Source organism: Saccopteryx bilineata, chromosome 6 (genome assembly GCF_036850765.1).
Source record: "Saccopteryx bilineata isolate mSacBil1 chromosome 6, mSacBil1_pri_phased_curated, whole genome shotgun sequence".
Lineage (NCBI taxonomy): Eukaryota > Metazoa > Chordata > Mammalia > Chiroptera > Emballonuridae > Saccopteryx > Saccopteryx bilineata.
The window spans coordinates 58,893,740-58,917,303 of NC_089495.1; the positions used below are offsets into that span (position 1 = coordinate 58,893,740).

General features: G+C 36.1%; 1 protein-coding gene across 1 annotated transcript in view; it reads right to left on the reverse strand.

The window, feature by feature from the left end:
• GPC5 (glypican 5) overlaps nucleotides 1–23,564 on the reverse strand; it is a 1,883,811-nt gene that overhangs the window by 1,809,442 nt on the left and 50,805 nt on the right. The window contains exon 2 of the mRNA XM_066235594.1: nucleotides 9,997–10,158. Coding sequence (XP_066091691.1) covers nucleotides 9,997–10,158 — 162 coding nt within the window. The remainder of the gene's footprint in view (nucleotides 1–9,996; nucleotides 10,159–23,564) is intronic.

The window sequence follows — 23,564 nt, forward strand, 5'->3', positions numbered from 1 at the left end:
TCCACTTTAATCTGTTATAGAAAAATAAGATTAAACAAATATAAAGATAAAAAAAGATAAAGTCTGACCAGGCGGTGGCACAGTGGATAGAGCGTCAGATTAGGATGCAGAGGACTCAGGTTCGAGACCCCGAGGTCGCCAGCTTGAGCGTGGGCTCATCTGGTTTGAGCAAAAAGCTCACCAGCTTGGACCCAAGGTCGCTGGCTCAAAGCAAGGGGTTACTCGCTCTGCCAAAGGCCCGCGGTCAAGGCACATATGAGAAAGCAATCAATGAATAACTAAGGTGTTGCAACGAAAAACTAATGATTGATGCTTCTCATCTCTCTCCGTTCCTGTCTGTCTGTCCCTATCTATCCCTCTCTCTGACTCTCTGTCTCTGTAAAAAAAAAAAAAATGATAAAGAATCTGATTGAAATGTCAACTGTTCTTCTAGTAAATAAATGTGTACATTTATTTACACTGAAAAGATTAAAGTGAAAATAGGCTTAATATAAAATCAAGAAAAAACTGTTTTGCCTACTATCAAAAGATTAGTGTGTTTTCTAGGTGAAACTGCCATGACAATATGTGATATTATCATAAGCTATCAAGCAGTCAGAATTAAAACACCTAAAAGTTTACTTCTTAAAGTTTGAAAAAAAATTTTTGCAAAGTAAACCCAAGGTTCAGACTGTACTTAATATTTTCCACTATAGACAATGCTTCATACAAAGAAAGTATTATTTCCTGCTGAAAAGTAATTGAAACTCTTGCATGTTTTATATAGAATATAGGAAAATTGCCCATTTCATAATTAATAGCAGCCTGCTGACACAGATTCAAAAGAAACAATTTTTAACATTTTGGAGATAACGAAGAGTTGGATAAAGACTAATTTCATTGATAGCTGCTATATGAGATAATACTCTCAACCATGCCTAAAACTGAAGGGGAAGAGAGTTGTAATCACATTTGGAATGTCACTGACAGAAACACTGTAACGTGCCGCTTTCTTGTTCATAAAATCGATAAACACATGTTGGCATACTAGAAATCTGAAGGAGCCAAAAAAATAAAATAGATTTAAACTTTGGACACTGTACAATCCAAACATCTGACAGTGCTGGCACATAGTAGGTGTTTCACAAATATATTAACTGCATCAATAGAGAAATTTAAAAAAATTTAAAAGAATGAAGGTAGGAAGGGAAGGAGGGAATCTGTTATTTTATTTCAGAACCATCTTCCTACTAAGCACCATTCATTACTTCATTGATTCATGCAGTTCATTGAATTATATTTACTGAGTATCTGCTCCAGGTGCTAGAGAGAAAGAAAAAAAACACAAGCTTCCCCAACACTGCCAATCTAAGGCTACCTGTTCTCTTAGCCTGAATTTTTGATCAGATAATTCTCCATATCAGAAATACTATTCCTGTATCCTTCCATATAATAATCTTCTGATAAATAATTATAAATATTATCTACCTGTGAAAAATAAAATTAATGTAGTCCATGCTTGATATAACATTTATATAAATCTATTTATTCTCCTATACCAGGGGTCGGGAAGCTTTTTGGCTGAGAGAGCCATGAACGTTACATATTTTAAAATGTAATTCTGTGAGAGCCATACAACGACCCATGTATGTTACGCATTATCCAATAAAAATTTGGTGTTCTCCCGGAGGATAGCTGTGATTGGCTCCAGCTACCCGCAACCATGAACATGAACGGTAGGAAATGAATGGATTGTAATACATGAGAATGTTTTATATTTTTAACGTTATTATTTTTTTTATTAAAGATTTGTCTGTGATCCAGATGCAGCCATCAAAAGAGCTACATCTGGCTCGCAAGCCATAGGTTTCCAACCCCTGTCCTATACATTAAAATATCCAAATATTCACTACATCATTGAGCCTTTAACTCTGTGTACTCACACACTTTAAACCAATTTTACAGTAGCTGTACACTAGCTATACACTTTACAGTAGTTAACATCTGGTAGTGCCAAGGAGAATAATCCATTAATTTTTTTCATTCTTAGTTCACCTGCTTTTAAGATATTTAATTTTGGCCTGACCTGCAGTGGAGAAGTGGATAAAGAACCAACCTGGAACACTGAGGCCGCCAGGTTTGCTCAGTCAAGGCACATATGGGAGTTGATGTTTCCTGCTCCTCTCCCCCCCACCCACCCACCGTTCTCTCTTTCCTCTCTCTAAAATAAATGAAGTCTTAAAAAAAAGATATTTAATATTGAACACAGTCCTATATTTCATTAAATATAGGAGTGTATTATTTATTAAATTCCTAAATCAAACATTTCAACCCAAGAGGACAAGTACTTATAATCAAAAAATGAAATTTTAATTAGCCAAGAGAATGAAATCATAAATAAAAAGTCCTTCCTGCACTAAATATAATTTTTCAATCAGTCTTTTGTAATAATGTAGATTTTTTTAAATGCCATCTAGACAATTTGAAACTTCCACAATAAAAAATTAGTATCTACCATTATAATATTTTAATTTTGGTCTTTTTTTTTGTTTTGTATTTTTCTGAAGCTGGAAATGGGGAGAGACAGTCAGACAGACTCCCACATGTGCCCGACGGGGATCTACGTGGCACGCACACCAGGGGGCGACGCTCTGCCCACCAGGGTGCGATGCTCTGCCCCTCCCGGGCGTCGCTCTGTTGCGACCAGAGCCACTCTAGCGCCTGGGCCAGAGGCCAAGAAGCCATCCCCAGCGCCCGGGCCATCTTTGCTCCAATGGAGCCTCGCTGCGGGAGGGGAAGGGAGAGACAGAGAGGAAGGAGAGGGGGAGGGGTGGAGAAGCAGATGGGCACTTCTCCTGTGTGCTCTGGCCGGGAATCAAACCCAGGACTTCTGCATGCCAGGCCGACGCTCTACCACTGAACTAACTTGCCAGGGCTACCATATATAATATTTTAGAAATATGTGAGCTCCTTGAAGATGAGAGCTATAGGAACGGGTATATCTCAAAAGAAAGATATTAATTTCTTAATCTTATCTTTCCAAGTTTTAAAAAAATACACAAGCACCCTGGTCAGATAACTCAGTTGGTTAGAGCATTGTCCCAAAGTACAGAGGTTGCCAGCTCAAACCCTGGACAGGGCATATAGAGGAATAGAGGTTCCTGTTTCTCTACTGCTCTCTCCCTTTCTCTCTCTCTAAAATCAGTAAGATAAACATTAAAAAAAAAAAAGCTTCCAATAGTGTTCTCCCAAATGTTCCTTCATTTTATTACGGAAAGTGGTGCTGAAACTTTTTACAGTGTTTTTTGGAGTTTGTTTTTTTTGCAAGAGAAACAGAAAGAGGGACAGATAGGGACAGACAGGAAGAGAGAGAGATGAGAAGCATCAATTCTTTGTTACAGCACCTTAGTTGTTCATTGATTGCTTTCTCATATGTGCCTTGACTTGGTGGAGGGAGGGGGTACAGCCGAGCCAATGACCCCTTGTGGCAAGCCAGTGACCTCAGGATCAAGCCAGCATCCTTTGACTTCAAACAAGTGACCTATGGGCTCAAGCCAGCATGCTTATGCTTCAAACCAGCGACCTTTGAGCTCAAGCCAGTGAGGCTCTGCTCAAGCCCGATGAGCCTGTACTCTAGCTGGGTGAGCCCACACTCAAGCCGGCGACCTTGGGGCTTCAAACCTGGGTCCTCTGGGTCCCAAGCCAATGCTCTATCCACTGTACCATTGCCTGGTCAGATTATAATGTTAAATTTTAAAAACTAAACTTTTGTCATATTTGAATGAAGATTTTAAAAAACTGACATATTTGAGAGCTAGGTAAGAGTTGCTTTTCTACAGTAGGTTACATATTCTCTGTCAACATCCACTATATCTTCATGAGTAACACCATATTTTAGTGTGGAAATAAATAAAACATTTATAACAAATATTTTTAGGCCCTGGCCAGTTGGCTCAGCAGTAGGGCATCAGCCCAGCATGTGGAAGTCCTGGGTTTGATTCCCAGCCAGGGCACACAGGAGAAGCGCCCATCTGCTTCTCCACCCTTCCCCTTCTCCTTCCTCTCTGTCTCTCTCTTCTCCTCCCACAGCCAAGGCTCCATGAGAACAAAGTTTTCCTGGGCACTGAGGATGGCTCCATGGCCTCCTCCTCAGGCACTAGAATGGCTCCTATTGCAGCAGAGCAATGCCCCAGATGGACTAAGCATCACCCCTGGTGGGCATGCCGGGTGCATCCTAGTCAGGCACATGCAGGAGTCTGCCCTCCACTTGTCACTTCAGAAAAATACAAATAAAAAATATATATATATATATTTCCAGGGCTTTCAGTGGACAGAGCATCAACCTGGCATATGGACGTCCCTGGTTCAATCCCCAGTCATGGCACACAAGAGAAGGGAACATCTGCTTCTTTCTCCTTCCCTCTCCCAATTCTCTCCCTCTTCTCCTCTCACAGCCAGTGGCTCAGTTGGCTTGAGTGTTGGCTCAGGTACTGAGGATAGCTTGGTTGGTCAGAGTATGTCAGCCTCAGCCACTAAAAATAGCTCTGTACTCAAGCATTGGCCCCAGATGACGGTTGGAGTCTGTCTCACTATCACCTGTCCTCTCACTTAAAAATAAATGAATAAATAAAAGAATATTTTTAAAACATTCTTAAAGCAGGCAATTCCAATTCATAGTAAAAGAGATGAAGGGAAATAAATTTCCACATTACCCCAGACTGTTCTGATTTAATCATGAACATTAAGCCCCTAAAAATGAAGAACAGTTGTCTATACTGGAAAAACACCAGCATTCCTCACTGTAAACAGCATGACTTTGTTATGAACACCAACAGACACAGGGATATCAGCATGTACTTTTTATCTTACAAACCACTGCTTATTACATGAATGACTACAATTAGGATATAGTAAAATCCCAGGTTATAATTATGAACCCTTCTAAAACAGATTTGTGTTTTTTGTTCTGTTCATTTTGAGGAAATATGGCTAAACAAAACACCAGTAAATTTCTTAAAAAGATGGAAGAGTTGTCTCAGCAGGCCATATCCGACCCCACTAGTATATACCATCCGTGCTGAATACTAGAGCTGAATGTAGACTGTACACAGGATAACCTTGCGTCTTTGAGTACCAGTTGCCAGTACTGTTTCCTCCTTAGCCTGAAAAACCCATCTCACAAAAATATGGGGATCACTAAATGCACAGACCTAATTGATTATCCCCAACAGCAAAATCTAAAGGGTTGCTTCAAAAACATATTTGCATGGGTGTCCATAAGATCCATGAGAGAACAGACCATACTGTATCCCAATCAAATCTTTCATAACCCAGAAAAGCACTAAAAAACAAAAAAAACCCAAAAATATTGCTTAAATAGAAGACATTAAGAAAATATTTAAAAATCAAAAGATAAAATGTAGCAAATCTACTTACATCATTTGAGGAATTAATTGATTTCCCCATTAAATTTCCCTCAATCAGACTTGTTTCCCAATAAAATGTGTTTGGCTTCTTTCTTCTTAGAAAAATAAAGACTTTGAATTGTTTTCAGTTATTTTGATCACACAGAAACAGGAGAAGTGCATTCTATAGATTGATCAAGTAGTCCCTGCTCAGATATCATAGAGTAAATATGATTTTTAAATTGCTTTTAGCATATATATTTAAGCTTATTGTTATGGAAATAAGCCTAAAGCTACTTATTTTATTCATTAAATTAAAAACAGGCTATAAACAAATTTCCTTTAAATTTGTCTTGCCATCTCATGATTCTTAAATAAAACTCAGCATTACACAAAGGAAGAAAACAGTGATTGATTATAACAAATCACATTTAAGAAAGTCCCTACCATTTTTATTTGTTATACTGTTTAAACAGAAAAACTCAATCTATGGAATACAGGACAATTGACTAAACAGGAAAAAAAGTTTAATTACGTAAGATTACCTGACACTCTGGTAGATAAGAGACAATCATCTATATTTCTAGTTATCACCAAAATTTTTTCAGTAGCCTAAACCCATCCTAAAAGCCTAAATAAATAATTTAGGGTTTGTATTTTTCTCAGTTTTCTGAACTTAATTTTCTCTATCTTAATCAACTTATCCAAGAATATGTGAAAGTTTGTTGCAGTATCTTTTAAGACAGAAGAAATGTTCAACTAACATTCAGTGAATGCCTGTGTGTCAGTAACTGCTGGCACCTTCTTTCACCTATATAGTTAACACTTTTACCGAAAAACCTAGGTTTGCTTTGTCTTGATCCTCTTCGGCCATATACTCTAACTTGAAGAGATTTAGGTTTTATATTAAAAAACAAAAAATCATAATGAAACTGCCCTGTTCAAAAATCTTTAAAAACTCTCTCAAACCCAAGTTAATGATTTTTTAATTCTATAAAATTTATTTTTCAGTTACAGTTGATGTACAATATTATATTAGTTTCAGGACTACAACCTAATAATTAGACATTTAATACCTTGTAAAGTGATCGATAAGTCTGGTACCCATCATACACTATATGTAGTTACGACAACATTGTTAACACTATTATTCCCTAGGCTACACATTACATCCCATGACTACTTTTATAACTGGCAGTTTGTACTTTTTGATTCCTTTCACCTTTTTCATACATTACCCAACCCCTCTACTGCTGGCAAGCATCAATTTGTTCTCTATATCTATGAGTTTATTTCTGTTTTGTTCATTTATTTTGTTTTTTTTAGATTCCACATATAAGTAAAGTCATATGGTATTAGTCTCTTCTCTGACTTACTTCACTTAGCATAATACTCTCTAGGTCCATCTATGTTGTCACAAATAGTAAGATTTCATTTTATTTTATTTTATGGCTAATATTCATCATCTTTATCCAATCATCATTATGGGCCCTTAGGTTGCTTCCATATCTTGGCTATTGTAAATAACAATTCAATTAACATAAGGGTGTATATATAGTGTTTAGGATTTCTTTGGATAACTATCCAGGAGTAGAATTGCTGAATCATATGGTAGTTCCATTTTTAATTTTTTGAAGAACCTACATACTATTTTTCATAGTGGCTGCATCAATTTACAAACCCACCAACAGTACACAAAGGTTCCCTTTTCCTTCACATCCTTACTAATATCTGGAAATTAATTAACATAATATACCACATAAACATAATGAAGTATAAAAAGCAGTACCTTATTGGATGAAGAAAAAAATTTGACAAAATCCAACATCTAAAAAAACTCTCAGCCAAGTGGGGATAAAAGGAATATACCTCAATATAATAAATGCTACATATGACAAATCCACAGTCAATATCATACTCAATGGTGAAGAGCTAAAAACTTTTTCTTTAAGATCAGAAACAAGACAAGTATATATATCACTTTCACCACTTTATTTTTCAACAAAGTATTAGTATTTCTAGCCACAACAATCAGACAAGAAATAAAAGGCATACAATTTGGAAAGAAAATAATAAAACTATCATTATTTACAGGTGACATGATACTATATATAGCAAACCCTAAAGATTCCATCAGAAAATTAGTAGAACTGATCAATGAATTCAGAAAAGTAGCAGGATAAAAAATTAATACTGAGAAATTAGTTGTATTTTATAACAATAACAAACTATTAATAAGAGGAAAAAAATGTAAACTTCATTTACAATTATATATGTATGCAACATAGTTGAATGACAAGATAACCTGGAGATGGTTTCTTTGAACATATGTACCCTGATTTATTAATGTCTCCCCATTAAAATTAATAAAAATTTATTTAAAAAATAAAGGAAAAAGAAGGAAATCTTACCTTTTACGGCAACATGGATGGACCTGGAAACTATTATGTTAAGTGAAATAAGCCAGGCAGAGAAAGAAAAATATCATATGATCTCATTCATTTGAGGAATCCAATGAACAATGAGAACTGAGGACCGGAATTGAGACAAAGGAGAGATCAAAGGGACCAGAGGAAAAGAGAACAGAGGGAAAGGGGATGATAGGATGGGATAAATTTGAAGGGAATGGGGGAGGGCACTGTGGGGAGGGGAGCAAAGGAGATGTTGAGGGGCATATGGGGGAGGGGGGATGCATTCAGTGCGACACTAACATCTATGTAAACACAATAATAAAAACTTATCAGAAATTAATCACAAAGGAAAAAAAGGAATAAAATACTTAGGAATAAATTTAACCAATAAGTAAGAGACCTGTACTTGGAAAACTTTTAGACACTGAAGAAAGAAATTAAAGAGACAAAAAAAATATGGAAGGATATACCATGCTCATGAACAGAAAGAATTAACATCTTTAAAATGTCCATACTACTCAAACCAATTCACAGAGTCAATGTAATTCCTATAAAATACCAATAGCATTTTTCACAGAACTAAATCAAGTTGATGTTTTGAGTCTTCCACATCAGTCTAACTCAGTTTTTCAAGCATATGATCTACAATTTCCCTCGACAACTCCTTGCTCTGGTTAGACTAGTCTATTTATCTATAAAATGTATTTTACACATTGTACATTCTATCAATTTCAAAAGAAAAGAATTATTACATAGCTGTCTATGAGTGGTTAAAGTCTTCTAGTTCAGCCAGTTCAAATCACAAATCTTTGTTTAAAAGGCATATCAATATGTTTTCCTCCAATAATTGCACATGATTAAATCCCATAACAGAAATAAGGTTGCTTTCTAACCTATCTAAAAGAACCACTAAATTAACAACATCTTAAAATTTAATATTTCACAGTTTCTAGCAAAAAATATTATCAGTTCATCAGGAACTACATTTTAATTCAAATTTTACCCTGATTTATTATATTCATTTTATTCAATAAGCAGAGTTTTAAAAATTAACCAGGTTTGTGATTTAGTTCTATATATAAACAAAGCACAAATTATTTAGTTTGATAATAATATACATATTAAAAAGTCTAACAGAAGTTATATTTTGCATTGAACACAAGCAATAATTTTATTTGAAAAGCAGCATAATATAATTTTTTATTCTAATTATATACAGAATAGCTAATACTTTATAAGAGAAAAAATAAATTAAGCCATTTTATTACAGTAATAAGAAATTTTATAGATGACTAAAATAAGAAAAAGATAATTATTTTGCAATTTGCCTTGTAATTTCATAACCCATTAATTTTATATCTGAACATATTGTTTGAATTAAAGTTGAGTTCTGATCTTAACTGACCCTGAGACATCTAATTAATAGTTCTTATTTTACTATTTATCAGACTTGCCATACCAGTATTCTTATGAAAACTACATAGATTTGCAGGGGGAAAATTAGACAAATATTTCTTCAAATTATATTTTTTTAAAACAAATCTATAATACATTCTTAAAAACAATGAGATTTTATGTCATAAAATGTTTTAATGAAAGCTAATAATTATGTTCATTCATTCATATGAAGTAAACCATGGATCAGAATATTGAGGGACCTGGAAGAACCCTTGGAGGGCATATATTTCCAAGGACCATTTAATTAGGAAAACAGTTTCTCTAGTCTGATAGATAGATAAATGATAGATAGATAGATAGATAGATGATAGATAGATGATAGAAATAGATTAAATATAGCTAGAAATAGATATAGATAGATGATATAGATGATTATATGGATATAGATACAGATATAGATATAGATATAGATATAGATGATATAGATAGATATAGATATAGATATAGGTAGATATAGATAGATATAGGTAGATATAGATAGGTATAGATGATATAGATATAGATATATAAAGAGATAGAGAGTTAGACTAGGGAAACTGTTTCCCTGTATATATATATATACACATGTGGGCATATACATACACACACTCATATGTATGTATGTATGTATGTATATATATATTATATTATATTAAAATAATATACAAATACAAAGGAGACCCAGCTAAGTTTACCAATATAATGATAACAAACAAATTACATAACAATGCATTCCTTAGTTTCAAAACTCAAGATAAATTTACCTTGAAAAGCAGCTGCATTTCGGGATATTAGAAACTTCAACGCAGAGCTGGATGTTTGCAGCACCTGCTGCATATCTTGGCAAGCTGCAATTTGATATCTTTCCTCCATCTTCCTGGTGCAACATGTAGGTTTTTTGGATATGCAAACCTGAAGATCAGGTCCTGAAATACATATAATATTTTTCAGAACAATTACCTGTTAATTTAACAAACACTACATATTATTGTACATGTCAGGCATCAATGATCAGCACTGCACATAAAAGGTCTGTGTTCTGAGAAACTGATTTATTAGAGCACTTGCTATTAAAACTTCTATCTTTTGTCCATTAACCCAAACATGAAATAAAATATTCTCAACTATTAACTCTTTGCTCAATATTTATTAACTATTTTATCAAATATTAAGTATGTCCACTAAATTAACTAATTATGATTAATTAACAAACAAACTACCTAATTGAAAACAAATTATTGTGTAAGTACATAGCTAAGTCAAGAAAATTTTATTTTTGCTTATCTTATTAATTCAGCCAAAGTTATTAGTATTAAATATAGTATAGAGAAGTATATAGGCTAAAACAACTATTCATCCAGAGGAAATAAATTCAAATTTTTTAATTCAAATAAAGGTAAAAAAATCTTTTTTTGATTTCTCATTTTCAACATCATGTCTGTGCTTCTTGTGGAATAAGTTATCAGCAAACATAATTTGATAAAACCCTTACATGGACCCAAACCCAGCATCCAAAATTCCACTCGTCACCTAATTTGAGAAAAACTTCTATGACTTTGGGTGGGGGGTACACAATGCAACACACAGACGATAGATCACAGAAATGTACACTCAAAACCTATGTAACTTTATCAATCAATGTCACTCCAATAAATTTAATTTTTTTTTTTTTTTTTGTATTTTTCTGAAGCTGGAAACGGGGAGAGACAGTCAGACAGACTCCCGCATGCGCCCGACCGGGATCCACCCGGCACGCCCACCAGGGGCAACGCTCTGCCCACCAGGGGGCGATGCTCTGCCCATCCTGGGCGTCGCTCTGCCGCGACCAGAGCCACTCTAGCGCCTGGGGCAGAGGCCAAGGAGCCATCCCCAGTGCCCGGGCCATCTTTGCTCCAATGGAGCCTTGGCTGCGGGAGGGGAAGAGAGAGACAGAGAGGAAGGAGGGGGGGTGGAGAAGCACATGGGCGCTTCTCCGATGTGCCCTGGCCGGGAATCGAACCCGGGTCCCCAGCACGCCAGGCCGACGCTCTACCGCTGAGCCAACCGGCCAGGGCTAAATTTAATTTTTTTAAAAAGCACTTTTTTAGTTTTATAACTATATTCAGAAAACTCCTGTGAAGATGCATATTATACAAAATGTGAAGTTATTATAATAGTTGTGGTTAAAATTTTTTGCTAATCTCATTAGCACTTATTGTCCTGGATGGGGTCCTAGAGCAAGCATCTTTATACAGAGCAGGAATGCTAGAGAGCGGAGGAAAAGGTACAGACATGCAGTGAAACCCGAAAAGGATGACCCTGATGGGGCATATGGGGAGAGTCTCAGGGCATCCCAAAGCTACCTGGGTTTTATGTAAAGCTCAAAACAATTGTATTTACATGGCCTAATATAATATAGTTATTCCACTATTTTAGGGTAGAAAGAATAATTGTGGCCCTTGTTCTCTAGGGAGTTTCAGAGTTACCACATTAGCTCTTCACTGCCTAATTTTAGATCAGTAAATATAAAATATGTGTGTGTACACACATTACACACACACCACACAGCATACACACACAAAAAAAAAAAAATACCTGCACATAAAAGTCACTTGTCAAACTCTCCCTACTTTTTCCCCACAATGTTGGCCTCAGAGCTTACATTTCCAAATGTGAGTTCTGAGTAAGATCAAGACATTTGAAATCACTGAGGTTCCTTCCAACACAAAACACCAAATTTTTAAAGAATTTTGGCTTTAGTTGAAGTTAGATAAATAAGAAACAACAGCCATTTGAGCATTTCACAAAGGCTAAAATGCATAAAATATTTGTGTGTGTGACGGTTGTAACATTTTGGCAATGTTTTTCATTTATCTTGCCTAATGTTACACAAAAGCAAATTTTACTTCAAACAGTAAAATTGATTGAAAGAAAAGAAAGTTATCTCCTTGGCTTTATTCCTAAATGGAAAGATTTAGAGGTCAGAGAAAAATAATTATAGAAATTAGGGAAAATAACCAATGAATCAATATTAAAGTATAGCTAGACCAGACAGTGGCACAGTAGACAGAGTCAGCCTGGGACACCGAAGACCCAGGTTTGAAACCCTGAGGTCTCTGGCTTGTGTGCAGGTTCACTAGCTTGAGTGTGGGGTCAAGACATGACCCCATGGTCGCTGGCTTGAGCAAGAAAGGGGTCACTCGGTCTACTGGAGCCCTCAGGTCAAGGTACACGTGAGAAAGCAATCAATGAATCAATGAACAACTAAGGTGCCGTAACAAAGAACTGATGCTTCTTATCTCTCTCCCTTCCTGTCTGTCTGTCCCTATCTGTCCCTTTCTGTCTCTGTCTCTCTCACTTTATATATATATATATATATATATATATATATATATACACACACACACACACACACACACACACAGATTTAGAATGCAAAAATAATAATAATAATAATAATGTCATTGCAATGATCTCTCCAAATTTCAAATACCTAACATTGTTTTGTTAGAAAACATTCCTAAACGTGGCCTATAAAGGCCCCAAGTTGTGACTACTCCTTCTCTTCTGCTCAGCCCCATATTAAGTGACATGGGCCATTATACTCTCATCACACACCAGCCTTATTTCAGTTCCTTACATTCACCCCCTCTTGCCACACAATTATTCTCTCCACTTCCATCTTTCTGGGGCACTCTTGTCATAAATGTGCTCACCCACACGTTTGGCAAAGACAACCCTTACACTAATGCATTCTCATCTATTTTTCTTTAAATTTAAACTCAGACTTCCCAAGTAAACTTTTCTTACCCTCCCAGACAGCACCTGTGTCCTTGGACTGCCTCATAACTCTCCACTGCACTTATCATGGTTATGATGTGATATTCCTTCCTATGTGTACTAATTAATTAGTTCTTTCATCTATGTTGTAAAGCTCCAAGTAGAAATTTTTACTCATTACTACATCTCAGATATCCTTCATAGTGCCTAATACATCATAAACACTCAATTTTCATTTATGATATTAAAGCAATAGTTGGGGACCTACTATCTATATGCATTATGTCATTTAATCCTCACATTAACTCCATTATATAAGAACCATTACTACCACATTTTACACATGAGGAAATAGAGACACAGAGCAGCTTTGAAAACTGCCCAATGTCACACACCTATGTCCTACAAAATGGGGGAGCTGGTGTTTGGAAAAATTCCCAAACAATCTTCTTCACCATCACTCTACCGAGAGGAAAGCAATAGTCTTAAACTTATAAATGGTTCATCTATAAACATAACTGGCCATTTTCAACTCTTGTTTTGAAAGAAGTCATCTATTTGGTAAGTTGAAAGAAAATAAACTATGGTTAAGAACCATCCAAGGAGTTTTATTCAAAAATAAAATAGGCTAAAATATAAAGTTATAGAGTTGCCATGCCTTTTTGTACTATTTCACATGGCAGAAAATACACTTAGAAAGATGCTACAAATTACCCTGACAGCCATCCTAAACATAGTGCGGGAGAGAAATCATTATATCTCAGCAACTCTGAATAAGCCTGGAGAACAATTTGGACTTAGAACAAATACATTCTTCAAGTTGATGACAATCTGCATTAATTAATTCAGACTTCCATTTAGAATCTTAGGAATTGAAAATGACAACATAAAACTTAACTCCAAAACAAATCAGGATTGTAATTCAAAGAATAGTTATGTTTAACAAACAGAACATTTTCAATAATATTAACTATGAGCTATGCTTAAGTAATTTAGAGTTTGGGTTACAGTGGAGGGGGAAAAGTGTCCATAAGAAAATAGTTCCTTTGCTTCCTGAATTAGTCCAAGAGACGGATGAGTTGAACTAAACATACCTAGGAAAAGGACCATATCTGACATTTTCTCCTCAGTATAAACACAAAGGACATAAAAAGGTGCTCGTTGACAAAAAGCCAAGGCTACAGTTATCCCATTATAAATAGAACAAGCATCATAAGAAAGCAAAGCCAGCTGGAATCCAAACAGATACTACATAGTAACAAGAAATATTTTTTAAATATTTCAAGGCCTGACTTCAAAGAACATGACACAACAAAGGATGCTATGTAACAGTAAGAGTATACAACCTAGGCTCAGAGGCAATAGTCATGTTTCTTAATAGCAGTTATGTTTCTGAACAGTAAAATCAAACTCCACTATAATTAAAGCACTGTAAATAAATGATATTACAAATAAAACAACATGTTCCTTGCTGATGGGGACCTCAACCAGAATTATGGAAGCTTTTCTTAATTTCTCACCAAGAAACAGCAGTATTGGTTAATATGCCTTCCTTTCAGTTATTCAGCATAAGAAACAGTTATACCATCTAAATGTCTGTGTTGTTTTTAAATATATATATATTAAAACTAAGAACATTGGGGGGCATTCTGGAAAGATGGTAGGAAGGGAAACATAGTTTTCACAATCTCCAAATCTCTACATGAACCACAGAGACTAGAAAATAAATCCAAAAAAAACAAATCTAGATGCCATAATACCTCCAACAGCCTTCAAAATATAAACAGGATGGGGAAAAGCCATCAATAGCCACATATCTGTCACTGTGGCCAGATGTTCGCAGTATCGAATTATGGGCAGGAGGGAGAAGAATAAAGCAGTGGGATAATTTCTGAAAAACGGAGCACAGAAGAACCCCAAAACAGCCAACAGAAAAACAAAGAGGGCTACTTTGAGAACAGCAGCTGACTTGGAGAGATTTGCCCTTTCAATTATTAAATGTGTGCAAAGGGCTATTGGTGTAGGAGCGATCCAGATGCCTACAAATTCTCAAAACGGGTCCAGCAGTCTCCTTTCCAGGGAAGAACCCACACAGAAAAGAAACTTCTGCAAGTAGAATCAAAACTCAACAGAAGATGAATCTAAGAGATATAGATTTTTTAAAAAAGATCTAAAGACTATACCTTCAGGGATCATTTCTATAGTTCATAAAAATAACAGTCTAGAATAACATGGGAGGAGAAATAATTCAGGAAATTTCAGAAAACAATCATACTTTTAAATACTCCACAAAAACAACAGAAGAGAAAGTTCTACAAAGGTAGATAAATTATTCTGAAGCTGGTCTCAATCTAAATTTTCAGGAAAAAAAGCCAACTTCACATAAAATAGAACAACAACAAAAATCTCACATCAACTTATGATAATAAAAAAGAAAATAAAGACCAAAATAATATTTTTACAAAGAAAATATGCCAGAAAGACATGCTCCCCCACAAAACAAAAACAAAAAACAAAAATATAATCATAATATTCCTAGTATGTGTAAAATGTGGTAGTAAAAAAAGCTAGGCCTTGGCTCAGCATGTGGAAATCCTGGGTTCAATACCCAGTCAAGGCACAAATGAGAAGCAACCATCTGCTTCTCTTCCCCTCCCTCTCTCCTTCTCTCTCTTCCCTTCTCATAAACAGTGGCTCGACTGCTTCAAGCATCAACCCCAGGCACTGAGGACACCTTGGATGGGCATTGGCCTCAGATGCTGAGGAGAGCGCAGTTGATTTTAGCACTGGCCCCAGAAGGAGGTTGCTGGGTGGATGCCAGTTGAGGTGCATGCAAGAGTCTTTCTAACTCCCCTCTTTTAGCTTAAAAAATGAAACAAACAAACAAAAAAAAACAACCTAAAAGATAATGCACACAAAACATGAAAGAACAACATAAATCAAAATTAGAAAAATCTCGGATATAAAACTAAAGAAATAATTAGAGATAAAAGAAAAAAATTTGAAATGAAGACTAAATAAGAAGAAACACAGGAATGAATCACACAAAGGTTAGGAATTAAAAAATAGTGCATGGAAAATAACAAGTTGTGAAAAGTCAAAGAGAATGAAAAAGTTTGAAAGACAGTGACAACAAATATTGTTAATAATGTAAGCCCCTGAAGAGGAAAACACGACAAATGCTAAAACCTATATTTCAAGTAAGTTAAAACAACTGTGAGAATAAGCATGACCAAGTGGTAGTGCAGTGGAAAGAACATCGGACTGGGGACACAGAGGACCCAGGGTCATGGGCTTGAGCGGGCTCTCCAGCTTCAGTGTGAGGTTGCTGGCTTGGATCATAAACAGGATCCCATGGTCACTGGCTTGTGCCCAAAAGTTGCTAGCTAGAAGCCCAAGGTCTCTGGCTTGAGTCCGAGGTCACTGGCTTGAGCAAGGGGTCACTGGCTCTGCTGTATCCCCCCTATCCAGTGAAGACACATATGAGAAAGCAATTCATGAACAACTAAGGTGCTACAACAAAGAATTGATGATTCTCATCTCCCTCCCTTCCTGTCTGTCTTTCCCTATCTGTACCTCACTCTGTCTCTCTCTGTCTCTGTCATACAAAAATTTAATAAAAGGTTGTGAGAGTAATACAAAATTCAAAACAAATATTTATGCAATATTTAATTTCTACTCTCTAAGTCTATTCTGTAGTCTTGAAAATCAAGATATTTTTTAGTGTGGAGGAAAGAAAATACATATATAATAAAGAAGAGGTTACTCAAAACTGTAACTTTGAATTTGAAGTATCAATATGAATTTATGAAGAAATTTACCCTCAAAAAATATATATTTTCTAGTTTTACTGAAAAGACCCAAAAACAATGACTAACCAACTGGCAAAGGGCATTCCTGATGCCCAGATTATGGGTCTTAAAATATCATTTCCCTCAAGAAGAAATCAGTAGTTCTTGCAGAAATAATATAAGAAATATATAACCTCTAGGGCTGGAGAAGGAAATGTATAAGATGACAGACCGACCAGCTAAAATTTTTGGTATACCAAATAGCAAACTGTCAAATAACTCCAAGAACCATATCAAAAGGACTCAGGAGCTATAATAGTCTGCAAAGGCTGTCATAACAAAATACCACAGACCAATGGCTTAAACAACAAAAATTTATTTTCTCACAATTCTGGAGGCTCAAAGTCTAAGATCAAGGTGCTGGCAAGTTTGATTTCTTTTTAGACCATTCTACTTGACTTTCATATGGCTGCCTTTCCTCTGTGTCACCACATAGCACTGTCATTGTGCAATGCCCTACTGGTGTCTTTCTTCACAGTCATATTGAATTAAAGCCCATCCTTATGACCTCATTTCACCCTAATTACCTCCATAAAGATCCTATCTCCCACCATAGTCATATTGGGAGTTAAAACTTTAATTTAGGAATTTTGTAGGACTTCAATTTAGCCCATATTAGAAGCCAACTTCAAAACGTGGAACAATCTGGCCTTCAATAATAGTAATTGAAATAAATGATAATCAAATAGGTTTAAATCTAAGGATTTTCAGTATCTGTGCATTATTTTTAATTAAAATTACTTTTAAAATAGCACTGCTGGTTGACTGTTGATCAAATAAGTTTTTAAATATGATATATGTTTGCTCACTTATAGTTTGCACTGGGTGTAGAGGATAGGCTGTAAGCGGCAAGGTCATTATAGCCTGAGGCTTAGTATTAAGACTAAGCTTTTCCCCACAACTTTGACTGATTGCATGATGTGGGGTGTGGTGCACACTCATGAGGAATCCCATTATGCTTCAGATAAGTGACTTTGTATCAGAGACTTCCTTGTTTGTATATTGGATTAAAGGTTTTGATTTCTACACTATAAAGTGGGGCAGACTGGGAGCTTGCGCTCTCAGTTCCTGAGATTAGTATTCAAGAGGAGAGCAGAGAAAGGCCATGTGGAGGAGGCTAGGAGAAGCAGCAAGATGGTGGATGCTGAAGGAGAAGCCAGTTTGTGTAGAGTTTGTGCAGGGAGAAGGAGATGGGGAACAGAGGTGAATAAGTCTGGTGAGCTAGAAACCTTTGATTCTAGGAAACTTGGATAAGTCAGTGGCTTTGGGAGCCCTGAAAGGAAAGGGAAGTGTTTTCCCATTGTGTGTATTTCTTGCCCACAGGGTGCAAGCTAGGATTAAAGCTGATGGCTCACCAGTTTTTGGCTCCATTGTTTCATTACCCTCTGTCCAAAACTAACGCAAACCTGCATGGGCCAGGCAAATGTGAAGGTGGCTGTGCCTACTGGCCCTATATTGATAATATGCATTTTCTTTTTATCTCAAACAATTATCTCCCCTGGTCAACTTAGAGGATCTTTACATTTGTAGCACATACCATGTTGGTCAAATAAGTTTTTAAATATGGCCTGACCAGGTGGTGATGCAGTGGATAAAGCATCGGACTGGGATGTGGAGGACCCAGGTTCGAGATCCCGAGGTCGCCAGCTTGAGCACGGGCTCATCTGGTTTGAGCAAAGCTCACCAGCTTGGACCCAAGGTCGCTGGCTTGAGCAAGGGGTTACTTGGTCTGCTGGAAGCCCGTGGTCAAGGCATATATGGGAAAGCAATCAATGAACAACTAAGGTGTCGCAATGAAAAACTGATGATTGATGCTTCTCATCTCTCTCCGTTCCTGTCTATCTGTCCCTATCTATCCCTCTTTCTGACTCTCTCTCTCTCTGTCCCTATAAAGAAAAGAGAAAAAAAAATAAAAATTAAAAAAATTAAAAAAAAGTTTTTAAATATGATATATATATTTGCTCGCTCTTTAGTTTGTATTGGGTGTGGGAGACAGGCTGTAAGCAGGCCAGGTCATTATAGCCTAAGGCTTAGTTTTAAGACTAAGCTTTTCTCCACATCCTTGACTGATTGCATGATGTGGGGTGGTGCACTCTCATGAGGAATCCCATTGTGTCTCAGACAAGTGATTTTGTATCAAAGACTTTCTTATTTGTATATTGGATTAAAGGTTTTGATTTCTACACTATAAAATGGGGGCAAACTGGGAGCTTGCTCACTCTCAGTTCCTGAGATTAGCATTAAAAGAGTGATTACGTCCTAGGAGGAGCCCATGCTGTGAGAGCAGAGAAAGGCCACGTGGAGGAGAAGAGAGGCAGCCAAGATGGCAGAGTGCTGAAGGAGAAGCCAGTTTGTGCAGAGAGAAGGAGATGGGGCACAGAGGTGAATAAGGCTAGTGAGCTAGAAACCTTTGATTCTAGGAAACTTGAATAAGTCAGTAGCTTTGTGAGCACTGAATGAGTGGGTTTTAGAGCCTAGTATATGTTTTTACTTGCCTGCCAGGTGCAATTTAGGATTAAAGGTAATAGCCCACCAGTTCTTGGCTCCATTGTTTCATTACTATCTGTCTGAATCTAATGCGAACCTGCACGGGCCAGGCAGCTGTGATGGTGGCCATGGTTACTGGCTTTACATACCAGCTTTATGAAAGGTTGACATAGAAAGTGCCCTTGGCATCAAGACATTAAGCGCAAGATATATTTTAGGTTTATCAGGTGGATGTTAAATGTAATAAAATACCAAATGCTCACCAGATGAAAACAGGACCTTAGAATTCAGAGCAAGAAGTATATACTGGTAAACCTGCTCCTTCAATCTTTTCTGAAATGTCTCCTTGCTATCCATTCTGAAACTGATAGGACTTTGTGAAATACAGTATTATCATGGTGAAAGGATTTTGACTGAATCAAATGTATTCCTGTATCCAGGTATAAAAAAAACTAAAAAAATAAAATAAACCATATGCCCATGAATCTAACAAGAATCTTGACAATAGCATTAGATCTGCTGAGAGCTGACCAGCATCTGTTCCCTCTCCTAGAATTTCCTTTGAAGCTTTATCTCTTCCTCACTCACATATATGTGATTTAGATGAGATTGATAGACACATGGGAATGAGTCCTAACTATCTAAAACAGCATCCTATCTTATCAGCACAATGATCAATTCAAAATGGACAGCCAGTCACAAGAAAGAAATGCAGGGATATGTGCTGAAAACTTCAGGAAAGCAAACCATTCCCTCTCCTGCTAAACTGTATTGAGAGATGCAAGGATGTAAGGCTTGCAGATGCCACAGTCATGTTCCAGCTCCAAGTGAAGCCTGAGTCTTGCACAAGTTATTCTGTCACCTGCCATATGCAGAAATCTAGACAATACAACAATAGTAATATTTCAGTATGGCAATCCATACACAGCAGCCACTAACTCTGGACAAAATACAAAAATAAGTGACTTGAAAGCTCTGGAGAGTGAACGAAAGAAGAAAGGTTCTAAAAGGGAGGCAATATTAGAAAGAAGGGAAAAGCATAGGGTTAGTTTCTTATCTCTGTGGCTTTTAGCCTGAGGACATTCCATGTACAAAGTATCTAAATTCCAATAATAATAATAATAATAAAACAGCTCATAGTCTTTCAAGATTGAATAACTGGAAGACAGCAATCACAGGTACTGGAAAGTAGTGAGGAAATACCAGGAAAGGGAGGGCTAGTGAAAAGAAACCCAACATTTGTGTGCAAACTCTGCTCAAATCTCTGCTGGCCCCTGAACCACACCTCACATGTCCAGAACAAACTGTAAGCAACCTAGCAACTGGCAAGCTAAGAATGAAAACCTGAACGAAAATTGCAGCTGCTGCCAGAGACACAGTTGACAGTTTGAGTTCAACCAAGTAATTTTTTTTCAAAGACAAACAAATTAACACTCTTTGGAGGAATATAATAGAATCCATGAGTCACCATAACATAACATTGACAGCATCCAGGAAACAATTCAAAATTACTGGACATATGAAGAATAAGTATAGTGTGATCCATTTTCAAAAGATAGATAATAAAGACTGATTCCAGTTGATCCAGATGTTAGAATAAACACTGAAGGACTCTAAAGTAGCAGATACAATTATGTTCAATGAGGTCAAAGAACATGTGCTCAGAATAAATTTTAAGAAAAGAATTCTCAGGAGACAAAAAAAAAACCCACAAAAAAATTCTGTAACTGAAAAATATAATATATGAAAGAAAAATTTAATTGGATGGACTTGATTGCTAAATAAAGATGACAGAGGACAAAGTCAGAGAACTGAAAAGTAGATCAATAGAAAGTATCCAATCTGAAGAAGAGAGATAAAAAGATTGAAAATCCTATCCATACTTAGGATCTTATGTATGTGTGCATATAACTGAGCAAATAACATAAAATCTAATGTATATATGACTGGAGCTCCCAAAAGCAAAAAAAAAAAAAAAGAGAGAGAGAGAGAGAGAGAGCAGAGTAAACACTCCATGAAATGACTATAAATTTTCTACATTTTATAGGAAACACAAATTAACATAGTTTAAAAGCTCATTGAATCCCTAGCAAAATAAACAGAAACAAAATCATGCCTAAGCATACTATAGTCAAACTACCCAAAAGCCAAAGATTAAAAAGAAAAGGCAAGAATCCTAGTACTTCCACCTTTCCAAAAAGGGCAAAAATACAGGAAACAAAGTCAGTTTACATAATTTCTTGTAGATCACACTTAGGAGGGATTTATCAAAATTATAACAAGAGAAAAACTTCATTTAATTTATTTCTTAAAAGTTCACTCTAATTGCTATTTTGAGAATCAGTATTCCTGTATTGTAAATGATAAAACTGGGATAAAAGATAAGTGGTTGGATTAGACACGTATATAAGGTAGAAGATAACTTGGTTAAATGCTATGGATGGAATTTGGCAGGTAAGAAAGAGACAGGAATCAAAAGTAACCCTTAGGATGCCTACGTGGTACAATTTGCAGAAAAGGAGAATACACAAGGAAGTTCAGGTTCAAAGAAAAAGTAGAGTTCAGATTTGGAAATGAGATGTCTATTAGGAATGCAACTGAAGATGTAGAAATAATATTTGAGCATGCAAGACTTAAATCTAGGAAAGATATCCAAATTGAAGATATTAACTTGAGAGTTTGAAACACAAAATGGTATTAAATATTGAGGGTTTTAATATGGTCATCTATGGAAAAAGTTTGGTTTATAAAATCTAGAGGTTTTCTCAACCTCAGCACTATTGACACTCGAGGTGAAGTAATTTTGTTTTTGTGGGGGAGCTGTCAAGTACAGAAATGTTTAGCTGCATTCCTAACCATCAGAACACCCTCCCCCGATGTGGCAACGACAATGTACCCAGACATTGCCAAGTGTGCCCTTTGGGCATAATTACCTGAGTGAGAACGACAAAGTAAGCAAAATGAATTGGAGCAGAGGAGGATCCCCTCAAACAAGTCTGAAAAGATGCAGTCACTAAGATAGAGGATTAAAATGGGTTGAGGTGGGGGGAAGAAATAAGAGGAAAAGAATGTGGTGAGCTTTATTGGGCAAAGTGGCCACATTCAACAAGCTGTATTTTGCAAAGATTTGTCATCATCTGGTCTACTACTGGGTTGTTTTCTTGACTCTAGATAGCGACTACATGAGCAATTACACGGCATTTAGGATCCTACTGATTACAATATATAATTATAAGGTCAGTTCAACTCATTGAAAACTGTGTGCTAAAACCTATTTAACAGTTTTAATGCCCATTATTTTCTAACTTCTGCCAACCCTGAACAGAAGGGATGCCTAACCGTCTTTAATACTGCCCTGCATCCTGGTGTTTTCCTAAACATTTGCTTTTGTGTACTTAATTGAGTCTATTTAATTTCTGTTTCCCAACACTGCAAGTTTCAACAAGATAAAGACCACCACTGCCTTGTTCCCAATAGACTGCATGTAACTGGCACGGTGCCTGGATCAAAAGCTCTTCAGTACAATATGAGTCTTCTTCCCTTTCTCCATACTTGCAAATAAATGTTTTTTGCAAATAAGGCACTTTCATGGCTTAAAATTAATGACAAAGTTTTAAATATAAATCCAGAATGAGCATATTGCTGAGGACATTAAAAACTGATTCAATAAACCATTTGAAATAGTATTCATTATCATATTTACATTTTTGCAAATATTTCTCATTTCATTGTCATTTATTGATCCATCTCTTTTTTTTCTTCATGGAATACAGGCACTGACCTATAAAAGTCTGTTTTAATATTATTCATTAACATAAAAAACAATTTTTTTCAGAAAAGTATTAAGTATTTAGGGTATTGTGAGTTTTTACAGTTGTATAGTTAATAAAAAAATAAGTAACATTTGGCAACTTACAAACTTAAACAAATGGGTCAACATAATATTCACTGGAGAACAGAAAGCTGTGTTTCCCTCATATAAGTGACGCACTGATCCTTCAACAGACAGTGTACTAGAATTGTTTCTCCAGTAATGGCTGATTAAGGCTCAAACAAAATTACAAACTTAAATCCTTACTCTTATACCAGTAACAAGCCTGTTGAATATGAATGTATATATTCTGTCAGTGAAGCAAGGGAGAGCTATGCTAAATAGAAGGTATTCTCAAACTTAAAGTAAAAAATTTGGAGTCAACCTTTTGTAACAACACATTAACCAGCTGAGGAGACAAAAG